Source organism: Ursus americanus, chromosome 3 (genome assembly GCF_024610735.1).
Source record: "Ursus americanus isolate L20-20 chromosome 3, mUrsAme1.1.p, whole genome shotgun sequence".
Classification (NCBI taxonomy): Eukaryota; Metazoa; Chordata; class Mammalia; order Carnivora; family Ursidae; genus Ursus; species Ursus americanus.
Window position 1 is genome coordinate 27,757,519 of NC_142129.1, and position 20,727 is coordinate 27,778,245.

The 20,727-nt window shown below is 39.5% G+C and overlaps 3 protein-coding genes across 10 annotated transcripts in view; all 3 read left to right on the forward strand.

Moving 5' to 3' along the window:
• CADPS2 (calcium dependent secretion activator 2) overlaps window positions 1-20,727 on the forward strand; it is a 513,174-nt gene that overhangs the window by 162,427 nt on the left and 330,020 nt on the right. The window lies entirely within an intron of this gene.
• Window positions 1,165-5,571, forward strand: RNF148 (ring finger protein 148). Its single transcript, XM_045792756.2, has one exon. It carries the CDS (start codon window positions 4,651-4,653, stop codon window positions 5,560-5,562), a length of 912 nt encoding a protein of 303 aa, XP_045648712.1. The 5' UTR covers window positions 1,165-4,650; the 3' UTR covers window positions 5,563-5,571.
• On the forward strand, window positions 7,993-18,733 carry RNF133 (ring finger protein 133). The gene has a single exon (XM_045792755.2). It carries the CDS (start codon window positions 8,022-8,024, stop codon window positions 9,153-9,155), a length of 1,134 nt encoding a protein of 377 aa, XP_045648711.1. The 5' UTR covers window positions 7,993-8,021; the 3' UTR covers window positions 9,156-18,733.

The following is a 20,727-nucleotide window of genomic DNA, read 5'->3' on the forward strand; positions in this document are numbered from 1 at the left end:
GAGAAAATACATTGTTTATGAGAATTTACCAGTTTACAATCAAATGTAATAAAATGTTAAGCTGAGATTTAGTTCTATCATTAAACATCTTTAAAGATAACTACTTTCAGAAAATATCAGCATTATTTGCTTTTTGGTTGTTCTCTGTGAACTACTTTGAGTCACTAATCTGTTCCTGCCAAATCCCATTATGATGCATTTAATTACTCGCAGAAAACCTACATAGTCTTCAAACTTAAATGGAAATCCAGTGTGTTTTGTGGATTCCTGGAGATCTCTAATGTCATAGCCCTGGATATTATGACTTGTGAAATAACTTATTGAAGTTCTTCAGTATTCCCTGTATCTTAGAGATACTATCTAGGCAATGCTATGCGAACATATCTGGCTATTTCTCTCATCAGAGTAGAGATTCTGGAAGTTTGAGCGTTCTTAACAGAAATTGATGAATAGCAGAGGAATAGATAGAGATCACCTGCTTTACACCCCTTCCCACAACTTAATGAAAATTATAACCTTTCTTGAAATTTTAGTTGGAACCTGGAAGTTACATACATGTACAGTCCTAATTTGTGCATAACTCCTTTCTCTTGCCTAGATGACGACCTCCTTAATATAGGAGCCATGTTGTGTTCCTTGTAATGTAGGCCCGGGCTCCTGTCAGTACAGAGTATATCGTGTGTATTACATGTTTGTTGTGGTTTATGATTATCTAGGTGTTGTTCCTTTGGGTGAAATTCAGGAATTTAGAGCCTGTAGCTGTTTTACCTACTCACATTCCAGTTTATACATTTTTCCCTTGGTGGCAGAGCACCAGTTAGGTTTACAAGTCCCCTTCAGCACGTGCTCTACTAGGGGACCAGTTCTCCCCAGCAAGGTAAGTCGTGATTAACCTGAATTTGTCATAATTCTGTGATTTCTAGGGGTTCCATTAGGCATGGGTTTGTGAAGCCCTGCTAGCCAGAGTGACATCAAGTTTTGTAGAGAGATGGTAGAAGGAAAGTCTTTGTGCTTCTGAATGCTTCTGTCATTCTGCCTGTTGATATGAGGAACAACAGTAGCAGCCTTAGGGGATCATGATGTGAGCCTATGTAAGACAAAAACCAGTGTACTTAGGCAGAACGACAAGATGGAAGGAGAGGGGATTTTTGAACCACTGGATCAGCCAACCATAGGAGTGTATGTCAGTTCTCCTTAGCCCTCCTGCAAAGCTCAGAGTGAAAACTTCTTTCACTTTGCTGTTAAAAAGAAAGGAAGTCTATATATTGAATAAATGGTCTAGAAGGAACAGATTAGAATAGCATCAGTCATCCAGCCCACATGCCCTCCCTCTTCTTTTCAACTATCCTGGCCCCAGGACAGAAGACTCTTGGGTCTGGTCCTGATAAAATGGATGCAGTGTGTAATCAGTCTTCATGGACTAATAGGTTGCTTCTGCAGGTCTCCATTGTTTCTATTCCAAGGAAAATGGGAAATGGTGATAGGATGAGGGTGTCATTTTTGATAGATGTATTGTCAATTATAAAAGCTTACTCCCTGATAAGAGCTCAGATGTGGTTGTCTTGCATGGAGAAGTGAGTTTTGGGATGGTTCCTTCTTCCCAAGCCTGTTCCATTAGTCTCTTAGTCTTCCTATTGACATTTTAGGACCAGCTAATTAATTCACAGGGCTATCATGTGCATTTTGGGATGTTTAAAAGCGTCCCTGGCCTCTACCCAGTTAAATGCCACTAGTACTCTCTCATTGTGACAGTCAAAAATATCTCCAGAAATAGCCAAATGTCCCTCAGAAGGGAAAGTTGTCCCCCATTTATAAAACCACTGTGTTGGAGGCAAAGTACTGTTTCTTATAGTTACATTTGTTCTAAGACTCAGGCAGAAGACAGGGGAATTTCTGTCATTGCCTTAATCACTTCACATTATGCTGAGAAAAATACAATGAATTAGTAAATTTTTCAAATCCATCTTTTCAAACATACAAAGAATCTTGAGATTTGAGATGTGTTTTGAGCCAAAATATAGTTACTGTTTAAACTCTTTACTCTTAAAAATTAGCAAACTAAAAGAATTACTTTTTTTTAACCAGCTTTACTGAGGCATAATTGACAAAAATCATATATATCTAAGGTGTACAATGTGATGTTTTGATATATGTATACATTTTGATATCCTAGCAATTAGGCTAGTTAACATAGCCATCCCCTCACATAGTTACCCTTCGTGTGTGTGTGTGTGTGAGATAAGGACACTTGAAATCTACTTTTTTAGCAAATTTTGAGTATACATTATTATTTACCACCGTCACCATGATGTAAACTAGGTCTCTACAACTTAAGTGATTTTTTTTTTTTATAAACTCATTTGGAAGGAGGTAATTCCAGTGTTTTAAATTCTATTCCAGTGGTGTTTTTTTCTCAAATGTAGTTGACACACAATGTTACATTACTTTCAGGTGTACACATAATGTTTGGAAGAGTTTACACATGATGCTTTGCTCACAAACGTAGCTACCATCTGTCACTGCACAATGCTGTTGCAATACCATCGACTATATTCGTTATGCTGCGCTGTTTATTCCCATGACTGAGAGAGTTACTTCTTAAAATCCTACCCCCAACTGTTAAATAATCACAGGTGTGAACAGCCTCTAATGTGGTGATATAGTGTTGTCTTAGTAGGGCTTCACTTTGTCAACATTAATGGAATGGGCCAGGGATTCACTCAGTTTGAAACTGGGAAAAGTCTACATTTTATCTGTCTTTACAACATGATGCTCGAAGAAAATGGTATGAATGATACAAGTTTGTTTCCAATTTTATTTCAAAAAATGAATATTAAATATTTTGGGCAGGGGAGTATAATTAAATGTTTTTGTCAAGATGAAAAAGTTCTTTCAACATGCCTCTGGTTTCTTTTTGTCTTTTTGTCTGTTGTATCCCCAGAGTGTTGTAGCATGCCTGGGGGCATAGGATATGTCCTATATAAAGTAAATAATAAATGTTTGAGTGTTGCCAATTTATTGAAGCCTTGAAACAGACTTCAGGTGAAGATTTAAAATAGAAGCAAACCAGCATTAAAGGATCTTTAAGGCAGTAAAGATGCCGTGGTTTGCAACAGTAAAGTAATACAGTGATTGGCGACGGTTGCGGTCATCCTTTCCTCGACCCACCACTACCCTTCCAGTTACCACATCTGCTAATTGAGCCTTTGAAGTAACTAGCGGATTTGTCTGTGTCTCTGCTTCTCTACTCTGCTATTTCAGGAGTCCAAGACACTGTCTACTTAAGTTCATCTCACTCCTCTACTCTCTTCCAGTCCGCTTCCTGCATAGGGCAGCCAAAGTGCACTTGTTAACAAGTCAGCGTTTTGAAATGCTTATAAATCGCCTCCCCAGCTTGGAGCCCTCCAGCATGGTTCTCTTGCCCTTCTGACCTACTCTAAAATCCTTGGTGTCACGTTGACGACCCTGAACACTGACTGCTATTTGCTTTCCTCTCATTAACTTTCGCACTTTCTTCTCTTATTTTGCCAAATATATATTGCTTCAGATCCTTTCACTTGCTATGTTCTTTCCTGTGTTGGTCTCTTGAAACTGCCATTTCCTGTCCCCGAAATATTATTTTCTTGGGTAATTCTGATTTATCTTTCAAGTCGTAGACTAAGTGCCACTTCCTTAGGGGAGCAATGCTTTGGACCTCTAATCAAAGTCTGGCTCCTTTTATATTCTTCTGATACTCTTGTCCTTTCAGAAATATATTATCAGAACTTGCAGCTATACATTGTGTGTGTGTGTGTGTGTGTGTGTGTGTGTGTGTGTGTGTGTGTTTAAAATCTGCCCTCACCAGATAGTAAGCTCCAGTAGGTGTGTGTCTGTTTTCTTCTCCAGTGTATGAACCATGCTTAGTGTTTGCCTAGCACATAGTAGGTTCTTAGTAACTATCTTAGTAAAAAGTTGAATATGTCTGGCAGGTTGGCAATGTATCAGTCTTCCTTACAACATGTTTATTGTCTTCATGTTGAATCTGGGATACGCATTTGATGTTGGAAGAGAGTGGGAATGATTTGTTCCTACTGCCCATAGATAAGCATATTCGGTAGCATAGAAACATGCATGAGAACTGGTGACTGGCCAGCCACATGCACTAATACATAAATGATTTCTACTTTGCTTAACAGAAAAACAATGAATATAAAGTAGTATTAGGCAGCTTTTCACTTTATCCAGAACTGGGAAAGAAACTCAAGGCTTAAAAATATAAATCTCCCTGTTTATTGCTTTAGCGTTTATTCAAATTGTTATATACCATGAGCCCTTGCTTGGTAGCTTTTTGGCCAATAGGATTTCAGTATGCAATGCACTGATATAAACAACTGGATTGGCTTACCTACCTCTGATGTCACAATTTCCCCATTGGGAAGTCATAATTTTCTTGAAATCACATTGTGGTAATAACAACTCTTGTTATTCTGTTTCATTATAAGAAAGATAATCTACCAAAAATAAAAATGCTGTAAGGAGCAGCATACCTTTGATCGACGCAGACCTTTTTCCATTTCTGCGCTTTAATATCTGCTGCCAACAATTGGAGTTAGCTTCTTTGTTTTACAGTTGTTTTGTTTTTTGTTTGTCAGTTAATAGGCAAATGGAGGAATGAGCCTACTTCGAATTACTCCTTCAGCTCCTAGTTCTGTGTCATCACGACTGTTGAGGATTAGCATCTTTCTACTACTTAGCCTTCCTGACTCTAAAGGAAAAGCCATTTGGACAGCCCACCTGAATATAACCTTTCAAGTGGGAAATCGGATTATATCAGAATTAGGAGAGAGTGGAGTGTTCGGCAATCATTCTCCTTTGGAAAGGGTGTCTGGTGCGGTGGTACTTCCTGAAGGATGGAATCAGAATGCTTGTAATCCTATGACCAACTTCAGCAGACCTGAACAGGCAGACTCTTGGTTGGCCCTCATTGAACGGGGAGGCTGTACTTTTACACATAAAATCAATGTGGCAGCAGAGAAGGGAGCAAATGGGGTGATCATCTATAACTATCCAGGTACGGGCAACAAGGTGTTTCCCATGTCTCACCAGGGAACAGAAAATATAGTCGCGGTGATGATAGGCAACTTGAAAGGCATGGAGCTTTTGCACTTGATTCAGAAGGGAGTCTATGTGACGATCATCATTGAAGTGGGGAGAATGCACATGCCATGGCTGAGCCATTATGTTATGTCTCTGTTCACCTTCCTGGCTGCCACAGTTGCCTACCTTTTCTTGTACTGTGCATGGAGACCTAGAGTGCACAATGCTTCCACCAGGAGGCGAAGACAGATAAAAGCAGATGTGAAGAAAGCTATTGGTCAGCTTCAACTGCGAGTGCTCAAGGAAGGGGATAAGGAGCTAGAGCCAAATGAAGACAGTTGTGTTGTTTGCTTTGACATATACAAACCCCAAGACGTAGTACGTATTTTAACTTGCAAACATTTTTTCCATAAAGCGTGCATTGATCCCTGGCTTTTAGCCCATAGGACATGCCCCATGTGCAAGTGTGACATTCTGAAAACTTAAACCTGGAGAATCTTCTGAAGATATAACCAAGTCTTTCCAAAGATTAAAAATAAATGAGTTCTCTTAGCACTTTTTGTAGAGAAAAAGCTCAACTTCATCTTCTCTACCTAAGTACTAAAGAGGATGAAATTTGTGTTTTTAAAATAAAACTCCGTATCATGCCCAGCTATTTGAACTTGTTGTTTTTGTATTAGGTTGTTACTTTTTTGCCCTTATCCAAATAAGTGCATTCGTATATGTTAAAAACAAATTAGTCTTCAATTGACATTGAGGCCACAGAGTCGTAATGCTTTAAAGTTTTTTTATATTGATTTTACTTCCGTATTTTTGATATCTACTATTGCTGTTAAATAAAATTTCATTATAGAATTAGATCTGGATTTAATTCTCCATGGTTAATTAATATCAGGAAATCTGGTTTCCAAAGGTACTGAGTAGGTAATGTGTTCTGAGTAATTATTTTAGATGATAGCACCTTTCGTTACGTAACTAAAATATTTTAAATTGTTGTGGGCCTCATTTAGGGCAGCATCACACAAAAAAATCGCTTTTGTTTGCTACGGCCCTTTAAATCCTAGCATAGTGCATTAGCTGTGGTAGCTGATTTCCCTTCTAGAAGTGACAATAGTAAATGCTTTTGTTTTCTTAAAATGGTAATGAGTGCGTTTCTGGGCATTTTAATACAGATCTAGAATGGAGCTGAAATTTTGATTGTCTTTACAAATTGTGTCTTTTGCCTTATTTTGCTTCTCTGTTTGAATAGATAAACACAAATACCTGTGTGTAACATTAAGAGGCTGAAAGATTTGAGTTCTGGTTTTGACTAAAATCTTTGTGGGTGAAATGCTAGACCATTGATATCCAACTTAGATGACACTTTGAGTATACACAGTATCTACTACACACTTTTAAGAATGGGTTGTAGGGAAGTAAAATCAGAATAATGGTCTTTGGGAAAGAAAATGGACCATTGTGAACTATGGTTAACAAGGTAATATTTTCTTTTTATGCCGCACTGGTTGGGCCTATAGGGCCTTTTCCTCCTCCTTTCCTGCCTCAAATTATTTTGATTCACATTTCATAAGAACTAGCTCCCTTAGCCCTGGTAAGACCTAACAAAACGGGTCTCTTAGCATCCTGTGTGTAAAGATCAGACCTTTGTGTTCAAGGTCAAAGTTCTTGGTTTTTCTAGCTAGTAGATAAGAACCACTGAGATACCCTCAAAGTGTATGGCAGCACCAGGGGTTGGCCGTGTTTGTTAGTTCACAAGTCATTTTGGTCTTGAGTCATTTTGCGCCATTGATATAAATGTAGCAAAAATAAAGGCAGAGCTGATGACCTGTCTGTGTGTGTATAGAGGGTGGGTCCACCAGGGATGTTTGTTGATTTTGGCAAACGTTTTGCTCAAAGCAGCTATGACCTTTAACACTGCCGTTGGTGGTTAACTCTAAATGGGGACCTTGATGTTCTTCTTTTTAAAATCAATAGCTGCCTTTTTGTTTAAAATGAATTACACTAAACTAAGACTGCTACATATCATTTTTTTCCTTCTTCCTTTCTTCCCTCAAAATGTTGTTAGATCAGTAGCAGATGCCAAGATCTGCAGAAAAGAGATTAATGTTCTTTACCTCTGTCATCCCTATGGAGAGTCAATGTAAGAGTGAAGAAGTGAAGCTGAATTAATCTAACAGGATTTAGAAATCAAAATCCTCCTTTTAAAAAATCAGAATCAAAACCAAACTGAACCAATAAGCCTGAGCAAGCAATTTATTAAATAAATTTAGTACAATGGTTTATATGGTAAATAAAAAATTGGCACTGTGACCAAATGTGAGTTAAAAGTGGTATTACAGAGTTCACTGCTTTTACCACATAATCGTTCATATACTAATTTCTATTTATTTAAAACTTGTCACTTTGTTACATGTTTCCTTGGTTTATTGTCAAGAAAAATGATAATCCTGTGGTTTTCTTGCATATGCTTTCAAGTTTTGTATGTGCATGTGTATGAATTTTATATTTAATTTTTTGTTCAAAGTGATACCTGGCAACATGTAGCTCAGGGATTGAATTGATTTTACAACCTAGAAATCACCCAGAAGAGTATTTGAAGCATTCAGGCCACTAAGGTTCCAGCAGGCTCAAAGCTCTTCTCTAATTGGCTGTGTTGTCCTTTATGTCATAATCACATTACCCAACTGTAAACCGTATCTGGAGTTATATTAGACTGGAATTTTTTTTTTTTCAATCTAAAGTGTTTCTCTTTCTCTCTCTAATAAAACATCGGAACCTCATAAGACATCTTTAAGAATTTCTTACAAAAACATGCTGGTAGACAGTGAAACTTGTTTTCACCCAGAAGATTTTTCTCATGTTGTTATTCTCAATTGATTGTCAACAGATGTGGAAGTCACATTTTTTTGTTGGGTTGGTACTTCAGTCTCTAGGTGAAGAGAGAGATGAATCTGCTCAGGACTGGCACTCACGGAAACAACACTGCATCTTCCTGGCTTATGAAATTCAGTTTTCTTTGGCTTCTTAGTCAGAACTGTTGCAGAGCTAGTGCTGTTTGGACTGCTTACATGAACATATCATTTCACGTTGGGAATCGCATGTTGTCAGAGTTGGGGGAAACCGGAGTATTTGGAAGAAGCTCCACTTTGAAGAGAGTGGCAGGAGTTATTATGCCACCCGAGGGGAAAACTCAAAATGCATGCAACCCCAATACCAGTTTCAGAAGACCAAAGACCTCGGAGAACTGGCTCGCACTCATTGAACGGGGAGGTTGTAGCTTCTCGCAGAAAATTAAGGTGGCCGTTGAGAAGGGAGCCAGCGGAGTGATCATCTACAACTTTCCAGGAACTGGTAATCAGGTTTTTCCCATGTTTCATCAGGCATTTGAAGACATTGTTGTGGTGATGATTGGTAACCTAAAGGGCATGGAGATTTTGCACTTAATTCAGAAGGGAGTTCATGTTACAGTCATAGTAGAGGTGGGGAGAAAACACATCATCTGGATGAATCACTATTTTGTGTCTTTTGTGATTGTCACAACTGCTACTTTAGCATATTTCATCTTTTATCATATCTGGAAACTTTGGGTAGCAAGGATTCAGAACCAGAGATGGCAGCGGTTAACAACTGATCTCAAGAAAGCCTTTGGCCAGCTCCAACTTCGGGTACTGAAGGAGGGGGATGAGGAAATCAGTCCGAATGGAGATAGCTGCGTAGTTTGCTTTGAACTCTATAAGCCTAATGATACAGTTCGTATTCTCACTTGTAAACACTTTTTCCATAAGAATTGCATCGACCCCTGGATTCTGGCCCATGGGACATGTCCTATGTGCAAATGTGACGTTCTTAAAGCTTTGGGCATTAAGGTAGATGTTGAAGATGGAACAGAATCTCTGCAAGTTCTCATGTCCAATGAATTGTCTGGTAACCTCCCTAGTGAAGAGGGGACAAACAACGAACTTCCTCCTGCAAGAGGGTCTGACGAAGTGACCCCTGTGGTGGAGGGGGAGGAGCCCCCTCCTCCCCAGAACGACAGGCAGCCTCCTGCAGTAGCGGAAGATGTTCATCCTTCACCTTGACAGCATGACCTTTGAGAAAGTGGATTAAACCTGTTTGTCAACTCAAGTCCTAATACTGACAAGCCGTTGGTTTGTTTGAAGTGTGGTTTTTGTGTCCCTTTCTGTTACTGTGATAACTTTCTCCATTCTTTGTCAAGTAGAAAAAGGGCCTAGCAGGATTTTTTTATTGTTCTTGTTTCCTTTTTTGCCTTTGCTAAATGTAATATTTTGTCAGTGTCTTTCACTCCTGTGAGTGTATGTCTGTTTCAATGTACAGGTGTATGTCAAAATCAAGGACAAACTTTTTTTTTTCCAAAGATTTTATTTATTTATTTGACACAGAGAGACAGCCAGTGAGAGAGGGAACACAAGCAGGGGGAGTGGGAGAGGAAGAAGCAGGCTCCCAGCGGAAGAGCCGGACGTGGGGCTCGATCCCAGAACTCCGGGATCACGCCCTGAGCGGAAGGCAGACGCTTAACGACTGAGCCACCCAGGCACCCCAAGGACAAACTTTTTTTCCCCTAAATGTTTGTACATATATTGGGGTCTATTCTGGTAAGAAAATTGTTAATATATTTGCATGTTCCTTATACAAAAACCATCAATTAAGTTTGGAAAAGAAAAATTATCTTACATGTGAGGAAGAGTAATTATTTTTGAGATTATATATAGTACAATATACTACTTTTGAAGTCATTGTGCTGTGTTTTTTTTTTCATTCTTATCATGAAAATTTTGCTGTATGGAATTTTATTACTCTTGACAAGCGGTTCTTTGCAAGCTATTAGTACCTTTTATGTGATTTGTATATGCATAGTGATAACAATCTTAAAAGCAAAACATCAGCTCTTTTAAATAATTTCATGCACAATATTGCTTATACTTAATGCATGTTCATAATTTGTAGAAAGATTTAAATGATAAATCCTCTGATGTTTAGTTTTTTTCCCATCTCTTCCACCATACTACCCAGTTTGTTTGGCCATTAAATATTTAAAATATGCTAGGTTATTTTGGAGATAGGTACCACAGTGTAGATGTTATTATGACATCTTGGGATTGTGTTTATTTTGTTCACTATTCTCGGGATCTAGCACAATGCTGGGCATCCAAATCCTTTTGGAGTGAAGGAATGAATGAGTACTTTATTCATAATGTAAATATGTTAATATGAAAAACTGGACAGTTTGTCCCAGTCATACACAATAATGAGAAGTTAATCCTGAAAATTTTCTCCCTAAATCACCTTGACTAAGTGGAAAACTCTGATTTTTAGCCCAGAACCCATTATTTCCATTTAGCATGCATAAATTTAACAAGGACCTTTGAACTCTCCTGGGCTGATAGTGGGGTTTTAGTTCTTGTGCAACACTAGTGAGAGATCTATTAGGAGTGATTTCTTGAGTTTAGGGCTAACACTGGAATTCAGAGACAGGTGGACGGGCAATAGTTGGTTCTAACCATAACACCAAGCAAGACTGAAAGAGGGAGAATCAATCATCTCAGGCTGGGGAGAATCAGCTCACAGCAAAATGTATTCAAGATGACCAGGTGGGGAGGGGGTGAAACCTGACTGGGTACACACAAGCTTTTTTATACCCAATCCTGGAGAGCTTTGACTAAGTTCATCAAAGGAGATGCTCTTTGAAAGAACGGTGGTGCACCCATACTGTGGAGGATTTAGCAGGAACACTGTTATGAGAATCTTTCTCAGTTTATCTGGGAGGATAAAGTAATATTCTGAGGTACTAACGATTGCATCGAAAAGACAAGACTCTGAGGACCCTTTGAGGGACCACACCTAGTAGAATCTGATGCTAAACCAGGATAAGTTGACTTTCTCTGACTGGCCACTGGCGGCATCTCTGCCCCTAGGGCTAGAAGCTCATGGGGGTGGGAGTGGCTTGCACTGGCTACTCAAGAGATTGATTGGAGCTATGGAAGCGAATGCATCTGGCCGTGCTGGCAGCCCCCGAATCCAGGTTCCAGAATCGTTACTGTTCTGTGTCATCCTAGCACAGACTAACCTGGGGTGCATGTTCTATGACAGACCTAGAACTTGAAGAACTTTTTGTTTGCTCTTCACACTAACACTGCTCTTGCGTTCTCTTTCAGTCCTTCTGTGCACCCTCATTAGTTTCTTTTCTTGATTCATCATTGTCAACCTAAAACCTGATTTATGTGTACGAAATTAACATTTACTCACTTTTATAATTCAGTGTCTTATTAATATGGACATTTAACCCAGTGTGTGCTTGTCTCGATTTGAGAATTTTCAGTGGATGCCATTTGAAGGGTGTTAGAACCTACGTTTGGGTCAGTGAGCTTGGGAACTGTCATTGCTGAGTGCCTGCCATGTAGCAGGCAGTGGACTAAGTGCTTTCCATTGCTGCTTCTTATGTCAGAACAAAACAGTTTTAGTTTTTGTCTTTAGAGTGTTGTAAACAGATCAATAAACCACTTTTAGTCTGAGTTTAATAACTAGAACCTGGAAATAAGACTGCTGTGTCAAATATAAGTTATTCATTGTAGTAATTTTTATCTACTTTGGGGGTTATTACATCATTTTCTCTTACACATAGTGATGTAAATTTAGTCATAATGGCATGGGACCGTAATATGAAATACTCTGCTCCTAATACCAGTGTCATGATGGATTTCCCTTGCATTTCTTCTTTGTATATATTTTTTAATTCTCTAGTAGTTCGATTCCCCACACTCACCTCTAATGGGGAGTTGATGTTCCTTATAAAAATGCAACTTTTTTATTCATTACTGGGATAAATTAGGTTTAATATTTATTAAAGTGAAAAGGATTCTAAAGTACTTGACCTCTGATTGGGTGATGCAATAGGTGATTTTTTGTTTCCTTGTATTACAGGTCACACTAAACTGATAGTATCCCTGTCTCTTACTATCGAATAATTACGAGGCAGTTGTACTAGAGGGAGGTGTTGGTCAGCCATAATATTTACCATAGTGTGTGTACTTCAGAGGGTTTAGTGAGCTTGGGATCTGGCATTTCTGATGGTATTTAAGCTTAGTGTATTTTCATAGGTAGACCACCTATAAGCATAACACCTGTCTTCACAACTGTGCTGTCATCTTAGACCTCCAGGATACAGTGCTCCTTGATGACTTCACTTCTGAGGTCAGCTTTCCTCATTGTTGATGATCAGGATAGTCCTGATTTCAAAGCTTCTCTACACCTGAATGTTCATCTCCCTGTTCAGCAATACACCATTGGTGCCACACCTCAGCTTTTGTCATTTTTGAAAATTTCCCAGCTAAGAGCATCTTTTTCAGAATTCTCTCTGTGAATTTACTTGACCCTTCATTTCCACTATTTGCTCTTTGTTGTCACCCCAAGCAGGGTTTCCTGCACCCGTTCTCTCTCAGCCCATCTCTTTTCCAGCTGCAGCCTAGAACCAACTATAAGCTATTTGTTTTACTTGACCGTGTGCCCCTAAATTCCTTGCCTTCTAGACTTCCTTACAGGACCATTTGCTGGTCCTGAGTCCTCTCTACTGATACTCACCAGATGTTTACTTCCACTTAAAAATTCTTTATTCTCTTGACTCCCTTTTTAAAATTTCTCATAGATCAGTACTTCTTGGCCTCAGCTGCACATCAGAATCCCTTGGAAAGCTTTTAAAATTCTCAGTCCCCAGGCTGCACCCAAGACCTGTACTCTGGGACTCAAGCATCAGAATTTTGTTTAGTTACCTGGTTGATTCCAGTGTGCAGACAAGATTGCGAACGACTACCACAGGGCTGTTCGAGAGCCTTTACATTAATCAAGTTCTCCATTTCACCTTTTGCTTCCTTCACATTGACTTGTTTTCACTTATTCAAAATATTGAGATAGAAATCTAAACATCAAGTCATAAATGGTGATATTTCATGAATAGCAATTGATAAAGGCTTCTGGGACTCTGAAGGGATGGATTTCAACTAGAGAAGCTAGAAGAGCTTAGAGAAGGTGGAAAGGATGTGAACAATAGTTTTTTCCCCCAAAGATGTTTATTGTTGGTAATTCAGGCAAAAAAAAAAATCATCTAAGAAGAATTTAAAATAAGAACTGATAGTGGATTCCTAATATTTTTCTTTTCACGTTTTTATTTGAATTCCAGTTAACATACAGTGTAATACTAGTTTCAAATGTAGAAGTCAGTGATTCATGACCTATGTACAACACCCAGTGCTGCTCTTCACAAGTGCTCTTCGTAATCCCCATCACCCATTTAACCCATCTCCCTGCCTAGCTCCCCTCCAGCAACCCAGTTTCTTCTCTATAGTTAAGGGTCTGTTCTAACCACAGGGTTTTATAAGGAAGTTAGTGTCCTATAGACTTTTGGTTAAGGAACCTGAAGACCAGGAATTCCAGAGGCTGTTGTAATAATCCGGGAGTGGTAAAGAGAAAATATGAATAAAAGCAATAGTACGTGAATCGGGTGAGATAAGTATAACATGGGTCACCTTCAAGATAATGTTCTTTGATTTAATTTGCTCATTTGTATTTTCTACCTCACTTTGGAATGACCAGCGTGTCACTGATTTCAAAACTTGTCTATACCTAATCCAGTTTAGCAACACAGTGGATACAGAATGGAAGGGTTAGGGTCAGGGATCACTCCTGGATTTCTGGCTGGGGCACTAGGTGGTGATGATGCCATTCAGTGAGGTAGAAAATCAGCGAAGCAGGTTTGGGGTCGAAGAGGAGTCCAAATTTTGAGTATGGTAGATTTGAGGAATCCAAAGAATTTATGGTAATGTTCACTATACATCTGAAAGTATAGGTCTGTACAAACTAAATGAGGTAAGTGAAAACCTAGCAAAAGGCATGATGTATGCTCCCTACTCAGTTGGGGTGATTTTCTTAGCAAAACAACCCACCATTGACTTTATATTAGTGCTGATTTACTGAAATGTAAAATTTAATATTGTTATTTTGGATTCCTTGATTTTATAGCATTCCCATGTACAGTGCTATATGACTTTTTCTCTCAAAAAGGGATGGCGAGGGTGGTAGTGATAGCACCAGCCTCAGTATAACAGGGTGCTGTTCCAGGCACCTAAGAGGTAGGAACTTATTGAATCCTAACAATAACTGAGGTATGCACTATTAGTGTCCCATTCTTTAGATGAGAAAACCGGAGACCCACCGAGGATAAGCAGTTTGCCCAATGTTAAGCAGCTGTTAGGTGGTGGGGTCTATGTTGGACCTTGATCTGGTTTCACAGCTCCTGGTCTTCACCACTACTCTACAGTTAGCTTGAAAAGCTAGTACTTAAGGAGAGAGTGTTGGGATGAGTCCTGTTTAGAGGACTTAAGGGATTGGGCCTTAGAAGAAAACTCCCAGCTAAAAGGTATTGGGAGTGCTAGTGGGAGGGTAGAAGTGGTAACCGGTGAAATTTCAATGTACTTAGTGATAAAGGAGTGGGGAGGGGGGAGTATGTATCTGAGAAGGGAAAGTTGAGCTCCAGGGGGAAGCCTGCTTACAATTAGGAAGTACTGGTTCTGGAATTATCTCGTGTAAAAAATGAATTAGTTGGGGGGAGGGGCTGGTTCTGCATAGCCATTTTTTTCCTTTGCAGTTTGAGAGGGTTAAAAATCATTTTTGTAATCCCCCCCTAATAATTGATACTATTCCATTTGAAAGTTCAGTGATAAGCACAGCTGCCTATAGAAAAGACCACCATGCTTTTACATCAGATGACCTGTATGTGTGTCCTTTCTGCAAGACAGAACATCTCAGAACAATGGTCCTCAGGCCAGTAGTGGCGGCATCACTCGAAATTGTTGGAAATGCAGATTCTCAGGCCCCACTGCCGGTCTTATGGAGTCAGAAAATTGGGGAGTGTGGTGAGGGTCAGATACTTGTTTTAACAAGTCCTCCAGCTGATTTTGATGAACATTCAAGTTTAGGGACCTCTACTGGATCTGTCAGTTATGTTCAAAGAAGAATGTATCTCAAAGATGTAATCAGAATGAGAAAATATAAATGAAGACAATTATGCATCTTAAAGCACTACACAGATAAGACTTTCTATTGTTGCGTCAAGAGACATATTTGGCATATTTCGTTTGCCCAACTTCTCTGATTTATGCATGACTTGTGCATATAAATGGTTACTCCTTTCCTCTCCCAGTTCTGGTTTCTCTACTACCACCATCATATTGCCAAGAAATTTGTGAGAAAACATAGGAGTTCCAAAGTAGAAGGTTAGAAAAAAGCAGAAAGAGCTTAGGGCAAGTCCACACACTAAGTTGGGCAGCCCATACTGGCTGGGTAGAGATGGTTTCTAACACCACCTATTAGGGTCTGAGAATAACATATTAAAGGTCTGAAAATAACATATTTAAACAGGGGATCGTAGATGAGATGCAGAAAGGAATTACATACATTCCTAGATTTGGGTTCATAAACCCAGCTTCACAACTATGGGAGAGAGACTGAGTGTCGATGAAAGTGTAGCTGAAGTACATCTAAGCAGGCCACCTGAGGTGTAGGGCATCTTCTGTTGTTAGTAGCACTACTGCTTCTGTAGCTAGAATTATTCCTTTTCATGTTAATGGTGAGATCATACCCCTATGGCAAATTCATTGATAATTTCATTCGTTCAACAAATATTGATTGACCTGGAAATACAGGGGTGAATCATACAACTCCCATTGCCCTAATGGAGCTTGCTTTCTAGTGGGATTAAGTTAATAGTAAAAAATGTAATACTGTAAATGGTTGTAAGTGCTGCGGAGAAAAATAAAACTGAAAACAGGGTAGCAAGTGTCAGAGGCAGAGCTGCAGTTTTAAATGGACGAGGGCTCACAAAGAAGATGAACGATTGAAACAAAGACCTGGAAAGAATGCGGGCTCCGCGCTGGAACACATACATGGGGAGTGCAGCATGTGCAGAGGGCCACCAGCTTAGTAAGGGGACCTGTCACTTAGCAGTGGTTAACCTGGAAGGCTGAACACCCTGTTAGAGTGTTGCCACCAGGAAACAAGGGGTGAGGCCGAGGGGGAGGGGCAGAGAGAGAGGGAGAAAAATCCTGGCGCAGACTTCCTGCTGAGTGTGAGCCCAACGCAAAACTCAAGTCCGCGACCTTGAGATCATGACCTGAACTGAAATCAGGAGTCAGACACTTAACTGATTGAGCCACCCAAGCGCCCTGTGGTAATTCAAGTTCTGAAAGGGCTCTAGGATTTGTAGCTTTGAAGTCCCTCACTACCCCGAAAACCCAATTCTGGGATTAAGAACCAACAGAGTTATTCCATGCATAGTTGCCATCTGGTGGAAAAACAAATAACTACAAGGTATAAGCTACAGAAATTGATTCAATAAATATTTATTGAGAGTCATTAGATGCCACAGAGATTGTAGTTCGGTGATTCTTGGGTTCATTTTTCTTTGACTTAGCAGAATGTTTGCTTTGAAGATTGACTTTCCAGAATTTTTTTTTTTTTCATTTTCATTTTGGAACTTCATTTCTGTGCTGTAAGGAACTTCATTTCTGTGCTGTAAGCTCCTGGCTTATCAAGAGTAAATAACTTGGTATCCTGAAGACTCATATTTTAGAAACCTAGGATATGAAAGAGGAGTAGCTCATTCTCTGGTATCCTGACAGTATTGTAGAAAATAAAGTGATTTGTTTTTTTAGAAATATTCTTTTTTTAAAGATTTTGACAGAGAGAGTGAGAGCAGGAGCAGGGTGAGGTGCAGAGGGAGAAGCAGATTTCCTGCTGAGCAGGAAGCCTGACGTGGGGCTCAGTCCCAGGATTCCAGGATCATGACCTGAGCCAAAGGCAGACGCTTAACCCACTGAGCCACCCAGGCACCTGGTTTTTAGTAATATCCTTTCTCAATTTCTGTGTCAACATCAGTATATCACTTTTCTTCTCAAAATTTCCTGAGATAGTGTATCTGCGGGGGAACAGTATTTGTTTTCCAGTCCATTATGGATTATTATGTAAAAGATAAATCATGTGTTTGACTTATTCTGAATTGCATAACACAATTCAGATTGATGGAGGGTGCAGATGGATATGTGACAGAAACGCTGGACTAAAATATCATTTGTAGAATCTAGGCTCGAGGTATATGTCAGAACAAAGGCAGTTACATGTTTTAACTTAGGATTTCCTCACATTTGATAAAGGAACGAGATTGGTTAAATGAGTGATTTTTCAAACCACTACAAACCTTTCTTTCAGTTTTTCTGTATGGACACTTTCATAAATGTTGGTGTAAAATTCTGCTTCTGGATGTCAGGGCGATGTCCTATCACTGTAAGTTTCTAAAAATTCTCTACTTAATAATTTGGGTACTGGCATTGGTCCATGGATTGCACTTCCCATAACACTGATTAAATTCTTAATTTATTCTATAATACTAAAAAAGTTGTGTTAAAGTTGTTATCCCTGTTCCACCAGTGAGGAAACTGAGCCAGGATGCTGCAGGGTTTCCCAGCTCGTGTCTTGCCCAGAACGCCCAGGCCTGATTCCCCTCCGGTGGGTTACATTATTTCCCTGCTGACAAAAGGAGAGTGGCACAGAAGTGAGGGTGAGGTGAACAGAATTACAGAATTGACGTTGGAATATTGTAAAGCCTGAAGACCAACCACATTTTCTTTGTTCCGTATAATAAAGGATTTATTGACCATTAGGTACTATGAGACTACAGAAGTAATATACTAAATTAAAATTTTTCCTGTATCGTGAGAGAAAAAAATCTTTATAAAATAGGCAGAACGAAATAGCTCAACCCAGGAACTTACTGTTTTTTTGTATTTTTTTTTTTAAAGATTTTTTATTTATTTAACACAGATAGAGACAGCCAGCGAGAGAGGGAACACAAGCAGGGGGAGTGGGAGAGGAAGAAGCAGGCTCATAGTGGAGGAGCCTGATGTGGGGCTCGATCCCAGAACGCCGGGATCACGCCCTGAGCCAAAGGCAGACGCTTAACCGCTGTGCCACCCAGGCGCCCCCTTTTTTTTGTATTTTTAACGATTTTGTTAGCGAAAGCTCATAAGCAGTGGGGAAGAGCAGAGGGAGAGGGAGAAGCAAACTTCCCCCTGAGTTGGGAGCCCAGTGTGGGACTTGGTCCCAGGACCCTGGGATCATGACCTGGGCCAAAGGCAGACACTTAAATGACTGAGCCACCCAGGTGCCCCTTAGTGTTTTCTATGGTACCATGAAACATGGAATGAAATAAGAGTGAGGGCATGGGTTGAGAGAAGGTAGCATCTTTTTTCATTTTAGGTATTCCTATAGAAATTTACTGTAGAAATTTACACTTGCTATGTCCTAGCATCCTTTTCCACTGTGAACATGATTTTTTTTTTTTTTTTTAAACCCTAAACCATCCCAGTCTCGGAATTGGAAGCCCAGCTGGTGCCCAGTGATCTTGCTTCTCTCTGTGTGTTTGTCCTTAGAGTGGCTTAGTAACTTTTTCAGTTTCAGACTCTATTGTTACAGGGTTAAGGAAAGTGTGCCATTGGCTTAGGGAAGTTTAAGGAAATCATTGAGTTGGAAAATACCTATGAAGAAAACTAAAGGATCTGCTGTTAGCTGGTATTAGATTAAAAAAAAAAAACAACTTTCTAAAAACTTCATAATATTGATACGATGATAGGAATAGAATGCATATATCTCTTCAAAAAATAGTTTCATATGTTGCAGATCACATTTATGTTTATTTGAATATAAACTCTTCTCAATTGGATCACAAGGCAATGCAACAAGATTTTAGTAATTTAGAGGGTTTAGATTTGCTCTAAGGGTGTTAATTATAAGGATGGGTCATTTGAGAGCACCTGCTTTCTAGTTTAAAGATAGAGGTCTAAAGGTATCACTTACCTAATTTATTTTTTAAATAAGAGGTTGTTTGCTATCAGTTTTATCATTTTTTTTTTACATTTGATAAGGGAATGGGACTTGTTAAATCATTGGTTTCCAAACCTTTGGAATTCGAGGATCAGTGAACACCAAGGTCAAGTATAGATTTTCTATTTTTTGCCAAAGAAGTTCATTAACCACAATAAGAAAAAATTAACCCACAATTTATTAACATTGTATTATAAATAAGTGACTTGTTGAACCTATAATTTCTATAATATTGAATAAATTTAACTTTACTGAAATTACTTGGCAGTCTACATTAATTTACACTGAATCAGGGAAAACTACATCCCACGGGGGTCAAAACACTACCTTTTGGATTCGGTAACTTTCCAAAGTCCATTACTTCTAAAAGGACCTAATGATTTCCTTTAAAATTTGAGTATTGAAATCAGACCTTACAGAGGCTTTAAAGGTGTAGGTCTAACGAAGCTCACAGCCTGAGCAGGGGAGAAATACAGTGATGCTCTACAGAACGAGCTGCTGTGTGAGGACAGGTACATCTGATCCCTTCAGGGAGGGTGGGGAGCGCCTCCCTGAAGGCTCCGAATAAAGAAATGGTATCAAGCAGTGAGAAGCTTCACAAAGGAGGTAGAGAGTCACAGGAGAAAATTTTACCTCCTTATTCTCTTCATCCGCTCCAATCTGTTGCCAGTTTAATGAACAGTAAGTTGGTAAACCCCAAATTGGATTGTACAGCGGGTAAGAGGAGGGCTCTCAGGTGAGACTGTCTGGGCTTAAATTTTCACTCTTCCATTCCTGGTTAGGGGATCTCTGGCATGTTTCTTTTCCCCCCTCTCCTATTTTTTTTTTTCTTTTTTCTTCCCTCCCTTTGCCTTCAGAATAGATGCAAGCACCTACTTTGTGTTGTGAAGGTTAATATATGTAAAACCCTAGAATATAGTCTAGCTTTTTTCAAACTGCTGTTTTAATCACGTGACTCTGACTTTAATGTTTGGAAAGCGTTCCATGTTCTTGAGATAAAAACCAGGTACCTTCCAAGGCTTATGAATCCTGTCCCTCCTCTCTCGCATCTTTTCCTTCCGCTGGATCCTCAGTCCCTTCGCTAAAGCCCAAGGACCTTTTCAAGCCCACTTAGACCAGCTGTGTTCCCCCATCCATTATCCCTTGGTCTTCCCCACATTTCCAAATGAATTCCTCTCCATTTTCATATCTCCACTCACCTCTTCAGAGACGCCTCTGTGACCTCAAATGGGTTCAGAACTTGGTTACAAACTCTCATGGCTCCAGAAATTTCCCATAGTATTCACTAAGCTGCAGTCATTTTAGTTTGTGTAATTATCTGTTTTCCTCCAGTGTAAGTCCTGTGAAGGTAGCGAACTCATGTCTTTGGCTCACTAGTACATTCCCAACACTGAGCACGTTGCCCAGCACATAGTATGTTTTGGTAACATATTTATGAAACAAATGGGTGAGGTATGGGGGAGGAAACTTTTCAAGTGTTGTGCTAAACAGGCGTGCCCCTTTATTGGAACAGAAAATATGTTCACCAGAGAGGTGGAAGGGATTACCGGAAAGGCAGCTTGAAAGAGCCCTGGATGGATGAAGGTAGTGACACAATACAATGTCGATAGGGAGGGAACCTAATGACTGGCTTTGGGCATGTGAAGTGAGCCGATAAATACTGGTGTTGATAGTGGAAAATGAGAAATTGGCATGTCCTGGGACTAA